General features: G+C 44.7%; 1 protein-coding gene across 4 annotated transcripts in view; it reads right to left on the reverse strand.

The window, feature by feature from the left end:
- Nucleotides 1-19,180, reverse strand: part of MEIS1 (Meis homeobox 1) — a 209,284-nt gene that overhangs the window by 48,944 nt on the left and 141,160 nt on the right. For all 4 annotated transcript variants that reach the window (XM_056856045.1, XM_056856046.1, XM_056856048.1 and 1 more), the window contains exon 9: nucleotides 1,604-1,680. In XM_056856045.1, the coding sequence (XP_056712023.1) occupies nucleotides 1,604-1,680 (77 nt within the window). The remainder of the gene's footprint in view (nucleotides 1-1,603; nucleotides 1,681-19,180) is intronic.

Consider the following 19,180-nt stretch of genomic DNA (forward strand, 5'->3'; position numbering starts at 1 on the left):
AGGTGAGTTATGGTAATAAACCTGCAACTAGCATGCCCATCTGCTCTGATGTCCCTATTAGTGATTAACATGTAATATTCTTATTATTTGGGCTTTAGGTTCGGTATTCAAAAATAAATGTGTGAAAGCACAATTTGACAGACAAAAGCATCCTGTGTTTTCTCATTATTCGGTGCCTTTAAAGGCTACAGCCAATCGGTCTCCTGCCTCAGTTGTAAGGTCACAGAAATTGATAACCCTTACAAGCTATGATTACGGGAGTCTGTCTGCATCTTGCAGATAGCGCACTTTGTGAATTAATCCTCCAAAGGCAAATATATTGTAAGTAGCTTGTTATCTCCAAAGTACCAAATTGAAGAATACACGGGATTATATTGACAGAAATTACGTTTTCTGTAATGGGGTTTAATATATCAGAGACCTCTAAACTGAGTCCCTCTAAACTGAGAAAGGGTTTGATTAATTCAGGTACTTCAGGATCAAATGTATTCCCTAAAATGGATTAGGCCATGCCATCAAAGCCTAGACAATATTAATCTCTGACACTTATTGAATTAAAAAAGAGAGAAATAAATATATTTTTTTTTTTGTCTGGAGCCTGGCACTTGATCCTTTCTCACTCCCGCCTCTCCCTAACCCCAGGCCGCCGGGACCATTTTCTGGACATTGCTTCAAAGAGGATAAGGTTTCCTCATCGTAAACATTAATCTAAAAATATTAGGACAATTAAATTAGATACACTTAATTTTACACAGAGAAGGGTTTCAATCTGCTCCGGATAGAAACCTTGTTCTCGCCTACACTGTGAGAAGCCTGCTTTTCAGGGCAAGAACAAATGGTGACTCGTTAAATCATCAGAAGACCAAAAAAAAGGGAGAGGGCCTTTTGCCAGCTGAGGACCCGTGTCATCACAAACATCAAGAGCTTTATATTTTTTATACCCCAATTTTCTCTACCTTTAAGGAGTCTCAAACCGGCTTACAATCGCCGTCCCTTCCCCTCCTCAAAACGGACATGTTGTGAGGTAGGTGGGACTGAGAGAGTTCAGAGAGAGCTGTGACTAGCCCAAGGTCACCCAGATGGCTTCATGTGCAGGAGTGGGGAAACCAACCTGGTTCACTAGATTAGCATCCAGTGCTCATGTGGAGGAGTGGGGAATCAAACCCGGTTCTCCAGATCAGAATCCACCACTCCCAACCACCGCTCTTAACCACTACACCACGCTGGCGGACGGAAAGGATAACTGCAAAGAGAACCATAAGCACGAAAAATGTATTTGTAATTTCCTAACTGTTGAGGGATTTGCTTTCTTGAAAGCTGGCCTAAAACAAAGTCCAGGCCATTCAGGCCTGGCCCAAACACTTCTGTGCCGAAAACCTGCTGTTTACCAGTAAGTCGCAACGCTTCTGCAGTAGTAAAATAACTAGTTCCCATAAGAGAAAACATTCTCTAGGCTACGCCGGCTTTGCATCCATAAACTAGGAAATAAAGCAGGCTACTGAAGGGCGCGTCGTCGTCATGCAAATCATTAGCAGCCCGTCGCCAGAGGCCGGAATACCGATTTCGGCGTCAACGCTAGAAGTTTTTTTTTAAAAAGACTTACCAGTTGTTCACTTGAAGTATTGTGAGCCCTGTGTCTTGTGCCAACTGCTTTTTCTGTTCTTCTGAAGGGTAAGGATGCTGGAAGACACCAAAGCAAACGTACCATAAATATAAAGGGGGTTGGGGAAATATTGCTACCGAGATTTCGAGCGATAGTTTTAATCAACCGTTTTGTTGAATCGTAAAAATGCAGTAACTGTAATTAAAGAGGAAAATGCTGAGGTGTGTCGTTCTCATAATTATTAATGGGCTACTACATCATATAATTAATGGCAGTAAAAGACAAGCCAATTATAAAGATTAGTGAAGTGGAGAAAAAAAAAAGCCGCTTAGGATACAAACAAGTAAGTACCTTGATACTGAGGGAGGGGAGCTGTCGCAAAGTTTAAATTCTTCTACGAGGGACTCGCGCACGGTACCCCCCTACACACACACTTTATTGCATCTTGCCCAGTACAAAGAAAAGCCTCCTCTGAACATCAGCAACTCCCTCATTTCTGGTTTCGTGACATCCTTCTGCCTAACGCTTACCATCTTGACGAATTTTGTTCTAATGCAACACCACCCAGCTAACGCCACAGTGGGATGATCAAAACCTCAAGAGGAGATAGGGTTGCCAGGTCTCCCCTGGCAATCTGGCGGGGGATGGGGGGGTAGGGTGGCCAGCTTTGGGTTGGGAAACTCCTGAAGATTTGGGGATGGAGCCTGGGGAGGACAGGGACCTCGGTTGGGTACAATGCCAGAGTCCACCCTCCAAAGCATCCATTTTCTCTAGAAGAACTGATCTCTGTAGTCTGAAGATGAGCTGTAATTCCAGGGTACCCCCAGGTCCTGCCTCGAGGCTGGCACTCCTAAGAGCACTCCTAAGAAAACTGCTAAGTTTTCCCTCAACTTTGTTTGCCTTCTGAGGTTATTTCAAAGTGATGCTACCTTTATGATAAAGCATATTGAACACATGAACACATGAAGCGGCCTTATACTGAATCACATTCTTGGTCCATCGAAGGCAGTATTGTCTACTCAGACCAGCAGCAGCTCACCAGGGTCTCAGGCAGGGGGTCTTTCACATCACTACCTGCCTAGTTCCTTTAACTGGAGATGCCGGGGATTGAACCTGGGACCTTCTGCATGCCAAGCAGATGCTCTACCACTGGGCCACGGCCCCTCCACATCTTGAACTTAATGAGACATAGTTGGAATCCCACAAGGTAGGCACACAAGTATATTTGGGTAAAGCAAGTCAGGATGGCTCTCTATCTCTAGGAGGAGTATCAGACTCTGTTCTGCAGATCTGTCTCAGACAAAACTGGAGGTTTGTTTTTCCTTATGCATGAGAGTTACACAGTTACACAGTTGTCCACCTTCCAGGTTTCGCCCAGCATGGCTCTGTATTTTCCCCAGACCCACTTCGGTAAGACCTTCCTGGAAAGACTGTATTTAAAGCAGGTTTGGGATCCATGTGGACGGCCAGATGTGGGTTTCCATACCAACCCACCCACATCCGCTGCTCCCCCTCACACATAGGGTTGCCAACTTCCAGGTACTAGTTGGAGATCTCCTGCTATTACAACTGATCTCCAGCCAATAGAGATCAGTTCACCTGGAGAAAAGGGCCGCTTTGGCAATTGGACTCTATGGCATTGTAGTCCCTCCCCTCCCCAACCCCCACCCTCCTCAGGCTCCACCCTTAAAACCTCCCGCCGATGGCAGAGGGACCTGGCAACCCTACTCACACACCTCTAGCAGGCTTTGGGCTGGCTTAAAAAAACAACAACATTAGGTATACCATTGTAGAGTCACTGTTTACTTATTTTAAACTTTCATTCGAAGCCTTTCTTTTTTATGGAGGTCAAGGCTGCTTACAGGATAAAGTACAGAAAGTAAAACACATTAAAAAGCTAAAAAAAATAAACCAAAATTTAAAATCGCAACTAAGAACTAAACGTACCCCAAGATGGTCCTAAATGAAACCGCCTTCAGCTTCCTCCTAAAGATCAAAAGTGAGGGTGCTGGGCTGTTCTACAAATTGTGGGGCTGCCACTGAAAAGGCCCTCACTCTCTTGTACCCACCAAATGAGCTTCTTTGATCAACGAGACAGTCAGGAGGGCCTCTCTCTGTGATTTTAATTCCCGGACAAGAACGTATGGGAGAAGGCAGTCCTTCAGAACGCGATACATCGGCTACCACATTTTTTTAAAGCCAGCAAAAGGCGCTGTGGTAGCTGGAGACAGATGCATGGGGATACCACGAAGAATCCTCCTGCGTGGTTCCCTCCATGACCTCTACATTAACATCAACAACAAGAAGAACACAAGAGGGAATGGTCCCTGATGTAGAAGGAATCTTGGTGGCCATCCCTTTCTAGCACCTTGTTTTGGAATGTGACAACACAGTTGTCCGAAATCACTTCAACCGCCACAGGGCTCTACACTGGTGAGTTCCTCTTCTAGCACAATCTGCCTCTCAGCCTATTTGTCCTTTACATGATACTAGAGGTTATACCTGTTCCTTACACCATGGGGCAAACCCATCTTCCTGCACTAGCACATTGATAGCAAGTAGGGATGCTGTGAATTTCACTGAGAACATGTTCAACTGTCAAATGGGCTGCATTCGAAGGTGGAAATCATATGTGAGCCAATCACTCGGTCTGTTCAGTTCATGCTACTTAGCTGTGAATGCCCGCCGATCCAGTTTGCATCAGGTATTACCAAAACTGCGCATGCGCAAAGGTGCTGTCAATGATTGGCAGCAATTAGTTCTACTAAGGATGATGTAGATGAACACCGAAGGGTAGGATTTTATTGAAAGGCAGCATTTCATAGAATCATAGAGTTGGAAGGGACCACCAGGATCATCTAGTCCAACCCCCTGCACAATGCAGGAAATTCACAACTACCTCTCCCCCCCCCACACCCCCAGAGAACCCCTACTCCATGCCCAGAAGATGCCCTCCCTCTCATCATCTGCCTAAGGTCATAGAATCAGCATTGCTGACAGGTGGCCATCTAGCCTCTGCTTAAAAACCTCCAGGGAATGAGAGCTCCCCACCTCCCGAGGAAGCCTGTTCCACTGAGGAACCGCTCTAACTGTTAGAAAATTCTTCCTAATGTCTAGACGGGAACTCTTTTGATTTAATTTCAACCCGTTGCTTCTGGTCCGACCTTCTGGGGCAACAGAAAACAACTCGGACCATCCTACTGAAGACTGATTCATAGGATTTCCAAGTGATTTAATGAGTGACTTAACTGTTTGTTTAAACAACTGCAGGCTCAGCCGAGCACTTACACAGCAAGGGGGAGTAGTGGAACTCAATAAGGCTGTGTGAGAACAGGCGTGCATGAAAAATCAGTTGCCTTGTCTTGTGTGGTTAATAACGAACACGGCAAACTACCTGCCCAACACTGACGAACAGATCAACGAACTATCGAATTGATTGCACCTCATAGAATAGGCATGCTCCTCTGATCCTGGAGAGAATAAGTATGCATCATAACTAGTATCCATTTTTACTAGTAGCCACCGATAGCCCTCTCCTCCATGAACATGTCTACTCCCCCCTTCAAGCCTTCCAAGTTGGCAGCCATCACCACATCTTTGGGCAGGTTGTTCCACAATTTAACTATGTGTTGTGTGCAGAAATACTTCCCTTTATCTGTTTTGAATCTGTCACCCTCCAGCTTCAGCAGATGACCCTGCGTTCTAGTATTATGAGAGAGGGAGAAAAGCTTCTCCCTGACCAGTCTTTCCAAACCTGGCATAATTTTATAGACCTCTCCGCTTAACTGCCTTCTGTCCAAGCTAAACAGCCCTAAGCATTTTAACCACTCCGCATAGGGTGGTTGCTCTAGTCCCCTGATCATCTTGGTTGCTCTTCTCTGCACCTTCTCAAGCTCTGCAATATCCTTTTTTTAGGTGTGGTGCTCCTTTCCTGATTATTTCTTTATGGGAGCAGTGAGTCAGAGAATTAGGCCTATGATGTTCCACAGTAAACTTAGCAAGCCCTTATGATGTTTTCAAAAGCTTCCCATACAGATTAATTGTGCTTTATTGACCGAGGCTTAACTTTTCAGGACTCTGATGTCAGACAGAACACTGTTGGTCTTTCTCGTTTCGTTTTGCCACCTTGCATGTGATCAGGTTTTTACGTAACCCGGCAAGCTGTGCCTAATTCCACGCAGGAAGCAAATATTTTCAAGACCGCCTCAAGCTATTGGGAATGAGAATTCTGCCGCCGCTAAGCAATTTTCAGTCCTTCTGGACTTTCTTATAAATAGACAAGAACAGATAAAATTAGCCATTGGGATAATACAGCTACTGTAAAATAATAAAAAAAACACTTTAAAAGTATCAGAACAAAATTCCTAAAACCATGGTGTATTTATGGTCATCTGATCCTCTCCCCTCCCCGCCCCACAGTCTGGTTATTGGCTTAGTGCAGCGTAAATGTTGGGTTTCGGGGGAGGGGACCCTATAATTGCTATAATCACATGAAAGCCTCATACAGCTAATCTCCCCGAGCAAAAGTTCACAATGAGGTTGTTTAAGAATAACAAAAAAACAAAACGCAATGCATGTCTCATACCTGAAGCACTGTGCATCTTTTTTCTAATATAAGCTTTTGCCTTTGATTGCCTTTAATTGACTTAAATGCCTTTAATTGACTTTAAAAAAAGAATCAACATGCCACAGATTCAGTTGCCGAAAAACGGTCAAAGACTTGCTGCCTTCTAGGGCTGCCAGGTCCTTCTTTGCTACTGGTGGGAGGTTTTGAAGGCAGAGCCTAAGGAGGGCATGGGTTGGGGAGGGACTTCAATGCCATAGAGTCCAATTGCCAAAGCGGCCATTTTCTCCAGGGGTGCTGATCTCTGTTAGTTAGAGATCAGTTGTAATAGCAGGAGATCTCCAGCTAGTACCTGGAGGTTGGCAACCCTGATGCCTTCCCACCCACGGGGCTAGTAAGATGCACGTTGAGGGGCAACCGTGGCCATTGTGCCACAACCGAGGAGAGGGTGATAACCCTGAGATCTGCCATTTTAATAATGAACTCGTTCTGCCACGTTCGTCTATCTAGCGGTGACTCTGATCACTCCACGAAACCTTTTCGTATTGTTGTTTTATAAAGTGCAAACTTTAGAAGTCAATCGCTTATTAAAATAGTCCTGATTCCGGCGAAATAAAATATATTCAATTGTCACAATCACTTTGGGCTCTCAAAGCAGACCGGGTCAGTTTGATCAACAGCGACATGAGACCTTTACTTCCCGCCCACCCACCCCCCAGTGTACATTTCTCCTAGTATCATGATCTCTTAAGAGTTTAATTATTTGCCAACAATTGATCAAGGCCGGAATTTGAGACGGGATATGGCTCTAACCTCTGGGAGAATGGCAGTGCATTAGGAGAGCAAGCAAAATTACCTTGAGATCTGACAATAAGAATTAGCGACTGGGACCGCAAATAGGGCAAAGCGGCGATAGCCAGAGCTATTCTTTCTGGAGTGTTTTCCATTTGATCTTCATTAACACCTTGGAATGAGTGAAAGCCATAAAAGAGTGATTATGTATGGAGAGGCTTACTGCTCCCTTCCGAGAAGCAATCCAGCGCACGTGGTAGACACACACACACACACACACACACCTTACTGAGCACTACTAGGGTAAAAACAGAGGCCAGGGAAAACAGCTCCAACAGGAGACTGCTTGGGGCTTGGGGGCAAATTAAGGGGAGACATGACTGAGGTCTATAAAATTATGCATGGTTTGGAGAGAGTGGATAGGGGAAAGCTTTTCTCCCTCTCTCATAATACTAGAACACCGAGTCATCTGCTGAAGCTGGAGGGTGACAGATTCAAAACATAGAAAAGGAAGTATTTCTTCACACAACGCACAGTTGAATTGTGGATCTCCCTGCCCCAGGATGTGGAGATGGCTGCCAACTTGGAAGGCTTTAAGAGCGGAGTGGACATGTTCATGGAAGAGAGGGCTATCCATAACTACTAGTCACAATGGCTACAAGTCATGATGCATACCTATTCTCTCCAGGATCAGAGGAGCAGGCTATTGTGTTGGGTGCTGTGGAACACAGGCAGGACAATGCTGCTGCAGTCGTCTTGTTTGTGGGCTTCCTAGAGGCACCTGGTTGGCCACTGTGTGAACAGACTGCTGGACTTGATGGGCCTTGGTCTGATCCAGCAGGGCTTTTCTTATGTTCTTAAATGTGTGCATGCATTTGATGCATTAATTTATTTATATCCCGCTTTTCTTCCCAGCTGGGACTCAAAGCGGCAGACCGAACCTGCCTTGCCAGAAAGTAGGCCACGGGTACCAGGCATGTTCGTTTTCAATACAAGGCCACCATTTGCTGACATGGGTGATGCAAGCAACTTGAACGACAGCAAGGAACAAATGTATAAAGATACCTGCCAAAAGGTAGCGTCTGGGGCAATTAATGTATTTTAGAATGCACTGCAATTACACTGCTATGTTTAAGAAGAATGGGAAATACAAAAAAAAATATTCCAAAAGGAATAATCTACATTGGGGGTTCGCCCAGAGTAAAGAGAACTGAACGGCAGTGGTTCATAGAAGGCAATGGTTAACCACTTCTGCTCACCCCTTACTTCAAAGATCCTACAGTGGGACTATTCAAAATGAAATGGGACACCAATTCTGGAAGATAGGACCCCCGAGTGGAAAAGACAATAACACTAGGAAAAGTTGAAGGCCGCAGGAAAGTAGGAAGACTCAAAATTAGATGGATTTAGTCAATCAAGGAAGCCATGGCCCTCAGTTTGCAAGACCTGAGCAAGGCTGTTAAGGATAGGACATTTTGGAGGTCATTAATTCATAAGGTTGCCATAAGTCGGATGAAATTTGATGGCACTTAAAATACACACACAATATAAACTACCCTGACCTGGATGGTCTAGGATAGCCTGATCTGGCCCGATTTCAGAAGCTAAGCAGGGTCGGTCCTGGTTATTACTTGGGTGGGAGACCACTAAGGAAGTCCAGGGTTGCTACACAGAAGCAGGCAATGGTGAACCACATCCATTCGTCTCTTGCCTTGAAAACTCCTAAGGGCCCGTCATGTTGGCTGAGACTTGACAACGCTTTCCACCACCACCAACATAAACTGCTAAAGAACAGCTGAAAAGGTTTAAGAGAAAACTGGACAAAGCATCTGAATTAGTTCGCCTCCCAGCCTATTATTTAGGCTCAGCAGGGTTAGTAATAAATACTACTACCATTACTATTTGACATTTATAAGCACATCAAAGAGAGCCAGCATGGTGTAGTGATGAAGAGCAGCAGACTCTAATCTGGAGAACTGGTTTCGATGCCCCAGTCTTCCACATGAAGACTGCTGAGTGACCTTGGACCAGCCACAGTTCTCTCAGAGCATTCTCCGCCCACGTGGAAGCCGGCAATGGCAAACCACCTCCGAACGTCTCTTGCCCTGAAGATCTGACGGGGTTGCCGGAAGTCAGCTGTGACTTGACGGCTCATTCCACCACCACCACCAAGCACGTCAAAACTGTTTAACGTGGTTCATGGGAATCATCTCAGAGCCGCACTGCATATTACACACAAAGCCTATGTCAACTGTAACTCAAGAGATCCTTTTGAAAGAGCACAGACTGGTTAGGGAGGCTTCGAAGGAGGTGAGAGTATCCCCATTCTCGCAGAAGAGGAAGTGAAATGGGGATTTCATGGTAGGGGTGAGAGTTAACCTGGAGACTTGGCATGGAGTAGGGGTCACTGAGGGTGTGGGGGGAGGTAGTTGTGAATTTCCTGCATTGTGCAAGGGGTTGGACTAGATGACCCTGGTGGTCCCTTCCAACTCTATGATTCATTTGTTATGAATTTGTTAAGTGCAAAATGATTCTGTAAACTTAGGCAGTTCATGAGAGGGAGGGCAGGAAGGGTTGCAACAGTGTTTGGCTCTTGTGGCCTTTTCTTACATGCTCAGGGTAATGCCAAATGCCAGTTTGGGGTCAGGAAGCAATTTTCCTCCAAGTTGGGCCAGTGATCCTGGAGGATTTTTTTATTTTTTATTTTTTGCTATCTTCTGGGCACAGAATAGGGGTCACTTGAGGTATGGGGGGTATGCAGTTGTGAATTTCCTGCATTGTGCACGGGGTTGGACTAGATGACCCTGTTGGTCCCTTCCAATGATTCTATGATTGATTGACTGCTACCATGGGTTCCCGATCAGGAAAGGCGAAGTATAAATGAAGTAAGTACCTAAATAAATTCTGAGTCACCGTAGTGATTTTAGCACTAAATAAAACCTAAGTGCCTATTCTCAGTAGGTGCTCTTTCACAGTTTAAAACCCTGATTTCAGGAGCAGTCATCTCTATCCACACTTATAAAGGCCTTTGACCAGATCTGAGCTGCCCCTTCACCCCACCCCTCCTGCTTTGTGCTGCGGTCAGAACATAACGATGTCAAAAAGTGAAAACGAAGGAGGGGTATGTTCCGAGTGGTATCTTTGCAAATATCTTTTCTCCAAAGGAGCACTTTTCCTAAAGTTCCCCACATCTTCCAGCAAATGATGAAAATAGCACTGGGACATAGGGGTGCCAACCTCCAGGTACCAGATGGAGATCTCCCACTATTACAACTGATCTCCAGCCGATACAGATCAGTTCCCCTGGAGAAAATGGCCGTCTTGGTAATTGGACTTTATGGCATTGAAGTATAGAATCATAGAGTTGGAAGGGAACACCAGGGTCATCTAGTCCAATCCCCTGCACAATGCAGGAAATTCCAAACTACCTCCCCCACACACCCCCAGTGACCCCTACTCCATACCCAGAAGATGGCCAAGATGCCCTCCCCTCCTCAAACCATGCCCTCCTCAGGCTCCACCCCAAAAATCTCCAGGCATTCCCCAACCCAGAGCTGGCAACCTTACTGGGACAACATGAAAACTACGGCCAACAAAGGCTTCATCTAACCGGTTCTGTTCCTTGAGATAATACATTGGGAGAGGAAGAAAATCAGCATATTTGGAGGGGGGGGGGTGCATGGGACTACTGTCTTGCCCACAATTAACTTAATGCATTCTCAGAAGATGGCCCCAAGATAAACTTTGTTATAATCAGGAGATGTGATCCATTAGATCTGTTTTGTTTTCCTGACTCTCCCCCCACCCCCCACCCCAATGAGACTAACATGCCGAGGGCAGCAATTATGCACCTTATTAGGAAAAAGTTGTACTGACCCTTTTTTTGTTGTTGCAACTTTCCAATTTTAAGGCTGCTTTATCAGCGACATGACTCAGCTTAACTCTAATTAACTAGCTGTTAGTACGTGCGTAAATGTGAAGGGCTTGCCGCCTTACAAATTGATTTAGCTTCTCATTCCACTTAACCCAAACTTTCCCCTCTCCCTTTGGAAAGGCACAATTTCCTTATAAGTTTACTTCCCAGACATTTAGATTGTGAAAAGTATGTTGATCTATGATACATTTTGGGCATTACACACACACACACACACACACACTGGTTTCTTGCAGTCTTTTCAACTTTATGAATTAGTTTTACTGTTTTGAGCGAAACCTTTTTCTGTCTGCTGGCTGCATATTATCAAAGGGGCACTTTGTGCCGGCTATTTCCATTACAAAAGGAGGGCACCGGTGTAGTCTACGAACATAGCTTGAATTTATAGTAGTCGAGGCCCTGCGTGTCCCCGTCCCCCCCCCCCCCACATGCTGGAATCAAAAAGAACAACTGGGGTGCCTAACACTGGAAAGGAGCCAAAACGTTGGGAACGCTGTAAGCAAAGTCACAAGATTTCAGTCTGCTGTCTTAATTCTCAATTATTTGGAGAGGGAAAATAATCAGGAAAAGGTGGGCCAAATAAGTCTGCTGCTCTTTTTTTTTTTTGCTCAGTCGGCACATAACTGGTTGCTGGGGAGGGCCCGCCAGATCTGTTTTGTATTCCGCTGCGGATCCCGACAGTTGCCACGTATAGCAAAGAAAATCAATTAAGAAGGCGCAAACTTAATTTGGCTCCCGTACAAGAATAACGCGCATGTCCAGGGGAAATTCAAGCTATGAAAATAGCTCCCAGCAATTAAAACAAAATACATCTAAAGATATCAAGGAGGGGTCTTCTCTGAGAGGGGGAGGGTACTGTGCAATTCCCCCGCTTAAACAAGTCATTGTGCCCATGCATTAAAAGCTACCTTTCTGTACCCACCAGGGTTTTTATGCTCCTCCTCATTCAGGAGGTTTGCTGGCTGCTTTAGTCATGCCTCATGTGGACAATGTGCATCCATTGAGAGCCAGCGTGGTGTAGTGATTAAGAGGCGCAGACTCTAATCTGGAGAACTGGGTTTGAATCCCCAGTTCTACACATGAAGCCTGCTGGGTGACCTTGGTCTAGTCACAGTTCTCTCAGAACTCCTATTTCACAAGGTGTCTGTTGTGAGGGAAGAAGAAGAGGAGGAGGAGGAGTTGGTTTTTATATGCCAACTTTCTCTACTAGTTAAGGAAGAATAAAACCAGCTTACAATCACCTTCCCCTCCCACAACAGATACCCTGTAAGATAGGTGGGGCTGAGAGAGCTCTAAGAGAGCTGTGACTAGCCCAAGGTCACCCAGCTGGCTTCATGTGGAGGAGTGGGGAAACAAATCCAGTTCACCCGATTAGCATCCGCTGCTCATGTGGAGGAGTGGGGAATCAAACCCGGTTCTCCAGATCAGAGTCCACTACTCCAAACCACTGCTCTTAACCACTACACCATGCTGAAAGAGGAATGGATTGTGACTGTAAGCCAGTGTGAGTCACCTTAAAGGCAGAGAAAAGTGGGATATATAAAACACTTCTTCTTTTTCTTCTGGATGTAGAAATCTGCCAGCGTAGTGCAGTAGTTAAGAGTGGTGGACTCTAATCTGGTGAATCGGGGTGGTTTCCCCACTTCTGTTGCCCCAGAAGGTTGGACCAGAAACAACAGGTTGAAATTAAATCAAAAGAGTTTCCGTCTTCACATTAGGAAGAATTTTCTAACAGTTAGAGCGGTTCAGTGGAACAGGCTTCCTCGGGAGGTGGTAAGCTCTCCTTCCCTGGAGGTTTTTAAGAAGAGGTTAGATGGCCATCTGTCAGCAATGCTGATTCTATAACCTTAAGCAGATGATGAGAGGGAATGCATCTTGGTCATCTTCTGGGCATATAGTGGGGGTCACTGGGGATGTGGGGGTAGTTGTAAATTTCCTGTATTGTGCAGGGGGTTGGACTAGATGACCCCGGTGATCCCTTCCAACTCTATGATTCTATGATTCCTATGCATGAAGCCAGTTGGGTTATCTTGGGCCAGTCACAGTTCTCTCCGAACTCTTTCAGTCCCACCTGCCGCACAGGGTGTCTGTTGTGGGGAGGGGAAGGTGACTGTAAGCCGGTTTGATGCTTCCTTAAGTGATAGAGAAAGTCATCATATAAAAACCAACTGTTCTTCAAATAATCAAAATAAAAGTCTGGCGTTTAAGTGATCATCGATAGAAAGCAACATTCGGCTCCCAACCACGTCATAACACATCCTAAGGGCTGTGCTTGAAAGCCGGAAGCCATTTTGAGCTGAACCTTATTTTCATGAATACGAATTGTCACTTTTCATGGGTAGGGCAACCAATAACAGTCTAGCAAGTTCTGACTTTTCATATACATTAAAAAACTGTTTTCTCAAAAATTGTGAGCCCAAATCTATACCACAAAAAAAAAAAAAAAAAAACCTTATCACTTCAAGTCAGACAGACAGAGGAAGAATGAAAAAGCATTCATCATATCCTGCAACACTATCGGTTGAATGCACTGCATATTCCTGAATCCCTTGGACAGCCTTGTTCTGTGATTCTTGCTCTTCTCAAACTCAATTTGTCAACTTCAGGAGTGATCTATGAAAATGCTCTGAGACATGTAGGCAAGGTTGTCCTCTACAGAAAACATGTTGAGCTAAGATCCAGAATCAAAAATCCCTCTGCTATCAACTAACCACTGTTTCATAACAACATAAGAAAAGCCCTGCTGGATCAGACCAAGGCCCATCAAGTCCAGCAGTCTGTTCACACAGTGGACAACCAGGTACCTCTGGCAGGAAGCCCACAAACAAGACGACTGCAGCAGCACCATCCTGCCTGTGTTCCTCAGCACCTAATATAATAGGCATGCTTCTCTGATTCTGGAGAGAATAGGTATGCATCATGACTAGTAGCCATTTTGACTAGTAGCCATGAATGCCCCTCTTCTCCATGAACATGTCTACTCCCCTCTTAAGGCCTTCCAAGTTGGCAGCCATCACCACATCCTGGGGCAAGGAGTTCCACAATTTAACTTTGTGTTGTGCAAAGAAATACTTCCTTTTATCAGTTTTGAAGTAGTTTCCTACTGCCACACTGTATTCCCCTGTGTTTATCAGTGAGTGTTCCCTCCGAGAGAACTCCCATCAAACACAGCCAGTCTTTACCAACTGGCCTTGTGTAAGATACTGCAGTAAGATACGCCACACTGAGCTTGGCTCTGTCAGGGAGAGCGGGATAGAAGTAGAATAAAATAAAGTTGTAAGAACTCAGCAGGGTAAGTCTCGAGGAAGCAGAGCATTGCTGAAGATGGCCTGGCTCTTCAGAAACACATCCCACAATGTAGGGGCGAGGGAGGTAACACACAGTAATACACATCTGAAGTCTCTACTTGATCACAGAATCATAGAGTTGGAAGGGACCACCAGGGTCATCTAGTCCAACCTCCTGCACAATGCAGGAAATTCACAACTACCTCCCACACACCCCCAGTGACCCCCACTCCATGCCCAGAAGATGGCCAAGATGCCCTCTCTCTCATCATCTGCCTAAGGTCATAGAATCAGCATTGCTGACAGATGGCCATCTAGCCTCTTAAAAACTTCCAGGGAAGGAGAGCTCACCACCTCCCGAGGAAGCCTGTTCCATTGAGGAACCGCTCTGTTGGGAAATTCTTCCTAATGTCTAGACAGAAACTCTTTTGATTTAATTTCAACCCGTTGGTTCTGGTCCAACCTTCTGGGGCAACAGAAAACAACTCGGCACCATCCTCTCTATGACAGCCCTTCAAATACTTGAAGATAGTTATCATATCACTTCTCAATCTTCTCCTCTCCAGGCCAAACATACCCAGCTCCTTCAGCATTTCCTCATTGGACTTGATCAGCTACAAGCAGATTTATGCTTTTAAGCTTCCTTATCTTCCAGTCATGGATAAGAGATGAAGTGTGCTCTGTGTGTTTCCCTTCCCTTCCCCTCCTTGTCTCAGCCACAGAGATTTCCTTTTCCCTTCTCTTTTCAGCATTAACCGTGGTGAACATTAGACCTGGGTTACGAGGGAAGGGCACAAGACCATGGGAGCACTCCCAAACTCTTGTCCATCTGGGAAGAGTTAACTAGTTTAGATAGTTTCAGAAGGTAGCAGTGTTGGTCTGCAGTAGAACAGCTAGATTCTAATCCAGTAGCACCTTAGAGAGACCAACAAGGTTTTCGGGGCACGAGCTTTCGACAGTCAATGCTCCCTTGGGCTCAAATCCAACTAACTGGTTTAGAGTCATCCGTAGTTAAGAGATCAGATAATGTTATGTCTGCATAGGGTTGGATGTATAACTCTGGTGTAGTAAAATTTACGAGAATTAGCTTCCCTGATCTGAGAAAGATGCTAAAAAGGGTTCTGTCAGCATTTTAAACAAACCCCCTTCCAAATTCTAGAATATTCTTCAGGGAGGCAACGAATGGCCCTGAGCAACCCAGGCAGGAGGGTAAAAAAAGCAGTCAGGGCTGCATTTGTCACTAACGCAGGTTAACCAGTATCCTGTTACAAACTGGTTCGCTGGTAAGTGATTCATTAGGCATTTGCCATCATACAATCAGTTTTGCTCACTTATACTGCTGATTATGATGGCCGCAAAGCGAGAGGAAGGCATTTTCAGAATCGACAGTGGATATCGTATCAGGCCTCGTGCAAGGAATGCTGCTCTATTTCCATCATGCATTTTTGCGACATGAAACAAATGGAAAGTGTTTCCTTCCATAAAGTTTTAGGATGATGTGTGTGTGTTAAGTGCCGTCAAGTCGCTTCTGACTCATGGCGACCCTATGAATGAAAGTCCTCCAAAATGTCCTATCTTTGACAGCCTTGCTCAGATCTTGCAAATAGAAGGCTGTGGCTTCCTTTGTTGAATCAATCCATCTCTTGTTAGGTCTTCCTCTTTTCCTGCTGCCCTCAACTTTTCCTAGCATGACTGTCTTTTCCAGTGACTCTTGTCGTCTCATGGCATGACCAAAATACGATAGCCGCAGTTTAGTCATGTTAGCTTCTTGGGTCAGTTCAGGCTTGATTTGATCTATAACCCATTGATTTGTTTTTGGGTTTTTTGGCAATCCACGGATGATAGGATGATACTATTGTATAAAATGTATCATCATAGCGACATGGACTTCTTGGTCACTGCACCAAAATAATAGAATCTCTTCCCCAGGGAGATTCATTTGTCCCCTTCTATAATTGATTTCTGCCAGCGGGTGAAGACACTGTTCCCTCACAGTACTCTTCCTTCCATTTATTTGTTTATTTTGGTTTTTTAAAATTATTTACATGTGTGTGTGTGCGTGTATGTGTGAATATCATATCATATCATATCATATCATATCATATCATATCATATCATATCATATCATATCATATCATATCATATCATATATATTGTGTGTGTGTGTGTGTGTACATACATACATTTTTTACTCTTTGCCACCTTGGGACCCTAAATTGGGGGAAAGGCAGCTTACAAATGTTTTTAATAAATTAAATAATTGCACTGCATTTTCTTAACTTTCTTTTTTAAAAGGTAGAAGAGTTTTGTTAGCTGGGAATCAGATCAACTTCATAGTTAAGGTAATGCAATGCTAAAAAGCCCTGACCTGGATGGCCCAGGCTAGCCTGACCTCATCACATCTCAGAAGCCAAGCAGGGTTGGTCCTGGTTAGTACTTGGGTGGGAAACCACCAAGGTCTCTACCCAGAGGCAGGCAATAGCAAACTACCTCTGAACATCTCCTGCCTTGAAAACAGGGTTGCCGTAAATTGGCGGAGACTTGATGGCAAAAATAAACAAACTAAAGAGTGATGGACTTTCCTTTCTGAAGTTCAGGAGTTATTACATTTTATTGAAACTACAAACCCTAACATGGCTAGTTTAATCGTTTGCATAGAAAGTGCTTTATGGCGCCATCTGAAACAGACTTAAATCCTTCTGACTTCAATGGACTTAGCAGGGTGTAAACTCCACTTAGGATTGCAATGTTAGCTGGGTTTATCAATTTAGAATATACCTAAAGGATGTAAGAAATTATCTCAAATGTTGTAATAGTACAAAGAGCGGTGAAATACTGCATGCAAGTGACATTGGGATAATGATTAGTAAAGGCATTATGAACTTCCAGTCCAATTAGAAGTTAAATTCACATGAGTTTAAAGCAAGCTTTTTAATTAATCCAGTTTCCCATCAGTCAACTACGGTACCTGGAGACTTTGAAAGATGTTAAATAATTTTTTTAAAAAATCCTATCTAATGTAAAACCCCTGTCTCCCTCCCTCCCCCAACCTAAAAATAACCAAGCCCTTAATTGCTATAAAAATAGAAATACATTGAGCAATTGAATGAAAACATCTCTCTTGCGGCGAGATTGGCTCGGGCAAGTATATTATGCCCTGAAACCCAGTTCCTCGCTACTGTTTCCATGTTTTTATCCAATTTAAAATATTTTTAAATACATGGGCTTAAAAATGCACCACCATCTGTGGAAAATGATAGGGCAGACCATAATCTCTAAGAACATAAGAAAACAAGAAAAGCCATGCAGGATCAGACCAAGGCCCATCAAGTCCAGCAGTCTGTTCATACAGGGGCCAACCAGGTGCCTCTAGGAAGCCCACAGACAAGACGACTGCAGCAGTACCGTCCTGCCTGTGTTCCACAGCACCTAATATAATAGGCATGCTCCTCTGATCCTGGAGAGAATAGGTGTGCATCATACGAACATAAGAAAAGCCCTGCTGGATCAGATCACGGCCCACCAAGCCCAGCAGTCTGTTCACACAGTGGCCAACCAGGTGCCTCTAAGAAGCCCATAAACAGGACAACTGCAGCAGCACCATCCTGCCTTTGTTCCAATGCACCTAATATATTCGGCATGCTCCTCTGATCATGGAGAGAATAGGTATGCCTCTCTCTCTCTCTCTCTCTCTCTCTCTCTCTCTCTCTCTCTCTCTCTCTCTCTCTCCTCAGTTTTATTTTCACCGTTCTCCATCTCACTGTCTCGATTCCTTCCAAGCAGCCCCAACTTTCCCTCCGATACATTTGGCTAACAAGAGCCTGGCCATGCCTCATTGGGCCAGAAGATTACAGTAAACTGAGGATAACGGCGTGTGCTCAGTTCGACTAGTTTCCTTAGCCATGGGTTTCTGTGCCGAAAAGTACAATCACGGGCTTTAAAAGAAAGAAAAGAAACAGGATGAATTCTTCAGTTCATTAGCTGCCTCCTTCCTGTGACAGACGGATGACAACAGTTGACACCTCGTCAACCAAGCTGCATATGCCTTCTTCGAACAGAGGAATTAGACGCTGGGGAAAGCGTGCTTCCGATTTTAAGTATGTGAATGGCAGTGAAAAAGCCTGTGTGGAAAAGGCAGGGGTCATTCGTGCATGGGAGTTTGATCTGAGGTTCCTTGCTCGCTGGACCCACACTTTCCTGTTGGGAATCTATGCACCTGCACTCTCCAAGCTCAAATCAAGTCCCTGCCCCTTGAAATGCCGCTTTGTAATTGGCTTACTTTGTAGTGCTCACTGTGAGAGAACCCCCCAAAACCCAATTGCCACATAAAAAAGCATTTTAAGAACAACAACAACAACAAAATGGAGCAATCTGAAAAAAAGGGGGGGATAAATCTTTTAAAAGATTTTCTTTTGCTCAAAAAGAGCTCCGAGGAAGCAGGATCAGGAAGTATTTGAATCCCCGCCTCTGGACATGCTGCTTTGTAATTGGCTGTGAGCGAAACCAAGCTTGTGTGCCCCAAACTATGGCTTCTGCATGGGGATTTTATTTGGGATTTGCTCAGGGAAGATGGAAGAGTCGGGTTAATGGGAAGACCTGGACATTGCGAGGGCTGGCAATCACTAATGGATGGTCATCACTAATGAATGGAAAACTCATGCATAGCTCCAAGGAACAACCGAGACAGACGGGGGCGAACGTGAGTGAAAGTACCCATGCATAAATGACCAGAGAATCTGTGACCTCCTCATATAAACTCTACAAGGAAGAATTCTGAGTTTTGAAGTCATTCAGATAGTTATATAACATACACTTTCTCTCACATCTCTCCATGTTGCAGGGTGGGGGGGGGAATAAAAGTAATGTATGAAGCGGACCTAGGGTTGAACAGCTTCAGGTGGAACCTGGAGATCTCCTAGAATTATAACTAATCTCCAGACGACAGAAATCAGTTCCCCTGGAGGAAATGGCAGCTTTGGAGGGTGGACTCTAGGGCCGTG

The sequence above is a fragment of the Euleptes europaea genome, chromosome 10, assembly GCF_029931775.1.
Source record: "Euleptes europaea isolate rEulEur1 chromosome 10, rEulEur1.hap1, whole genome shotgun sequence".
NCBI lineage: Eukaryota > Metazoa > Chordata > Lepidosauria > Squamata > Sphaerodactylidae > Euleptes > Euleptes europaea.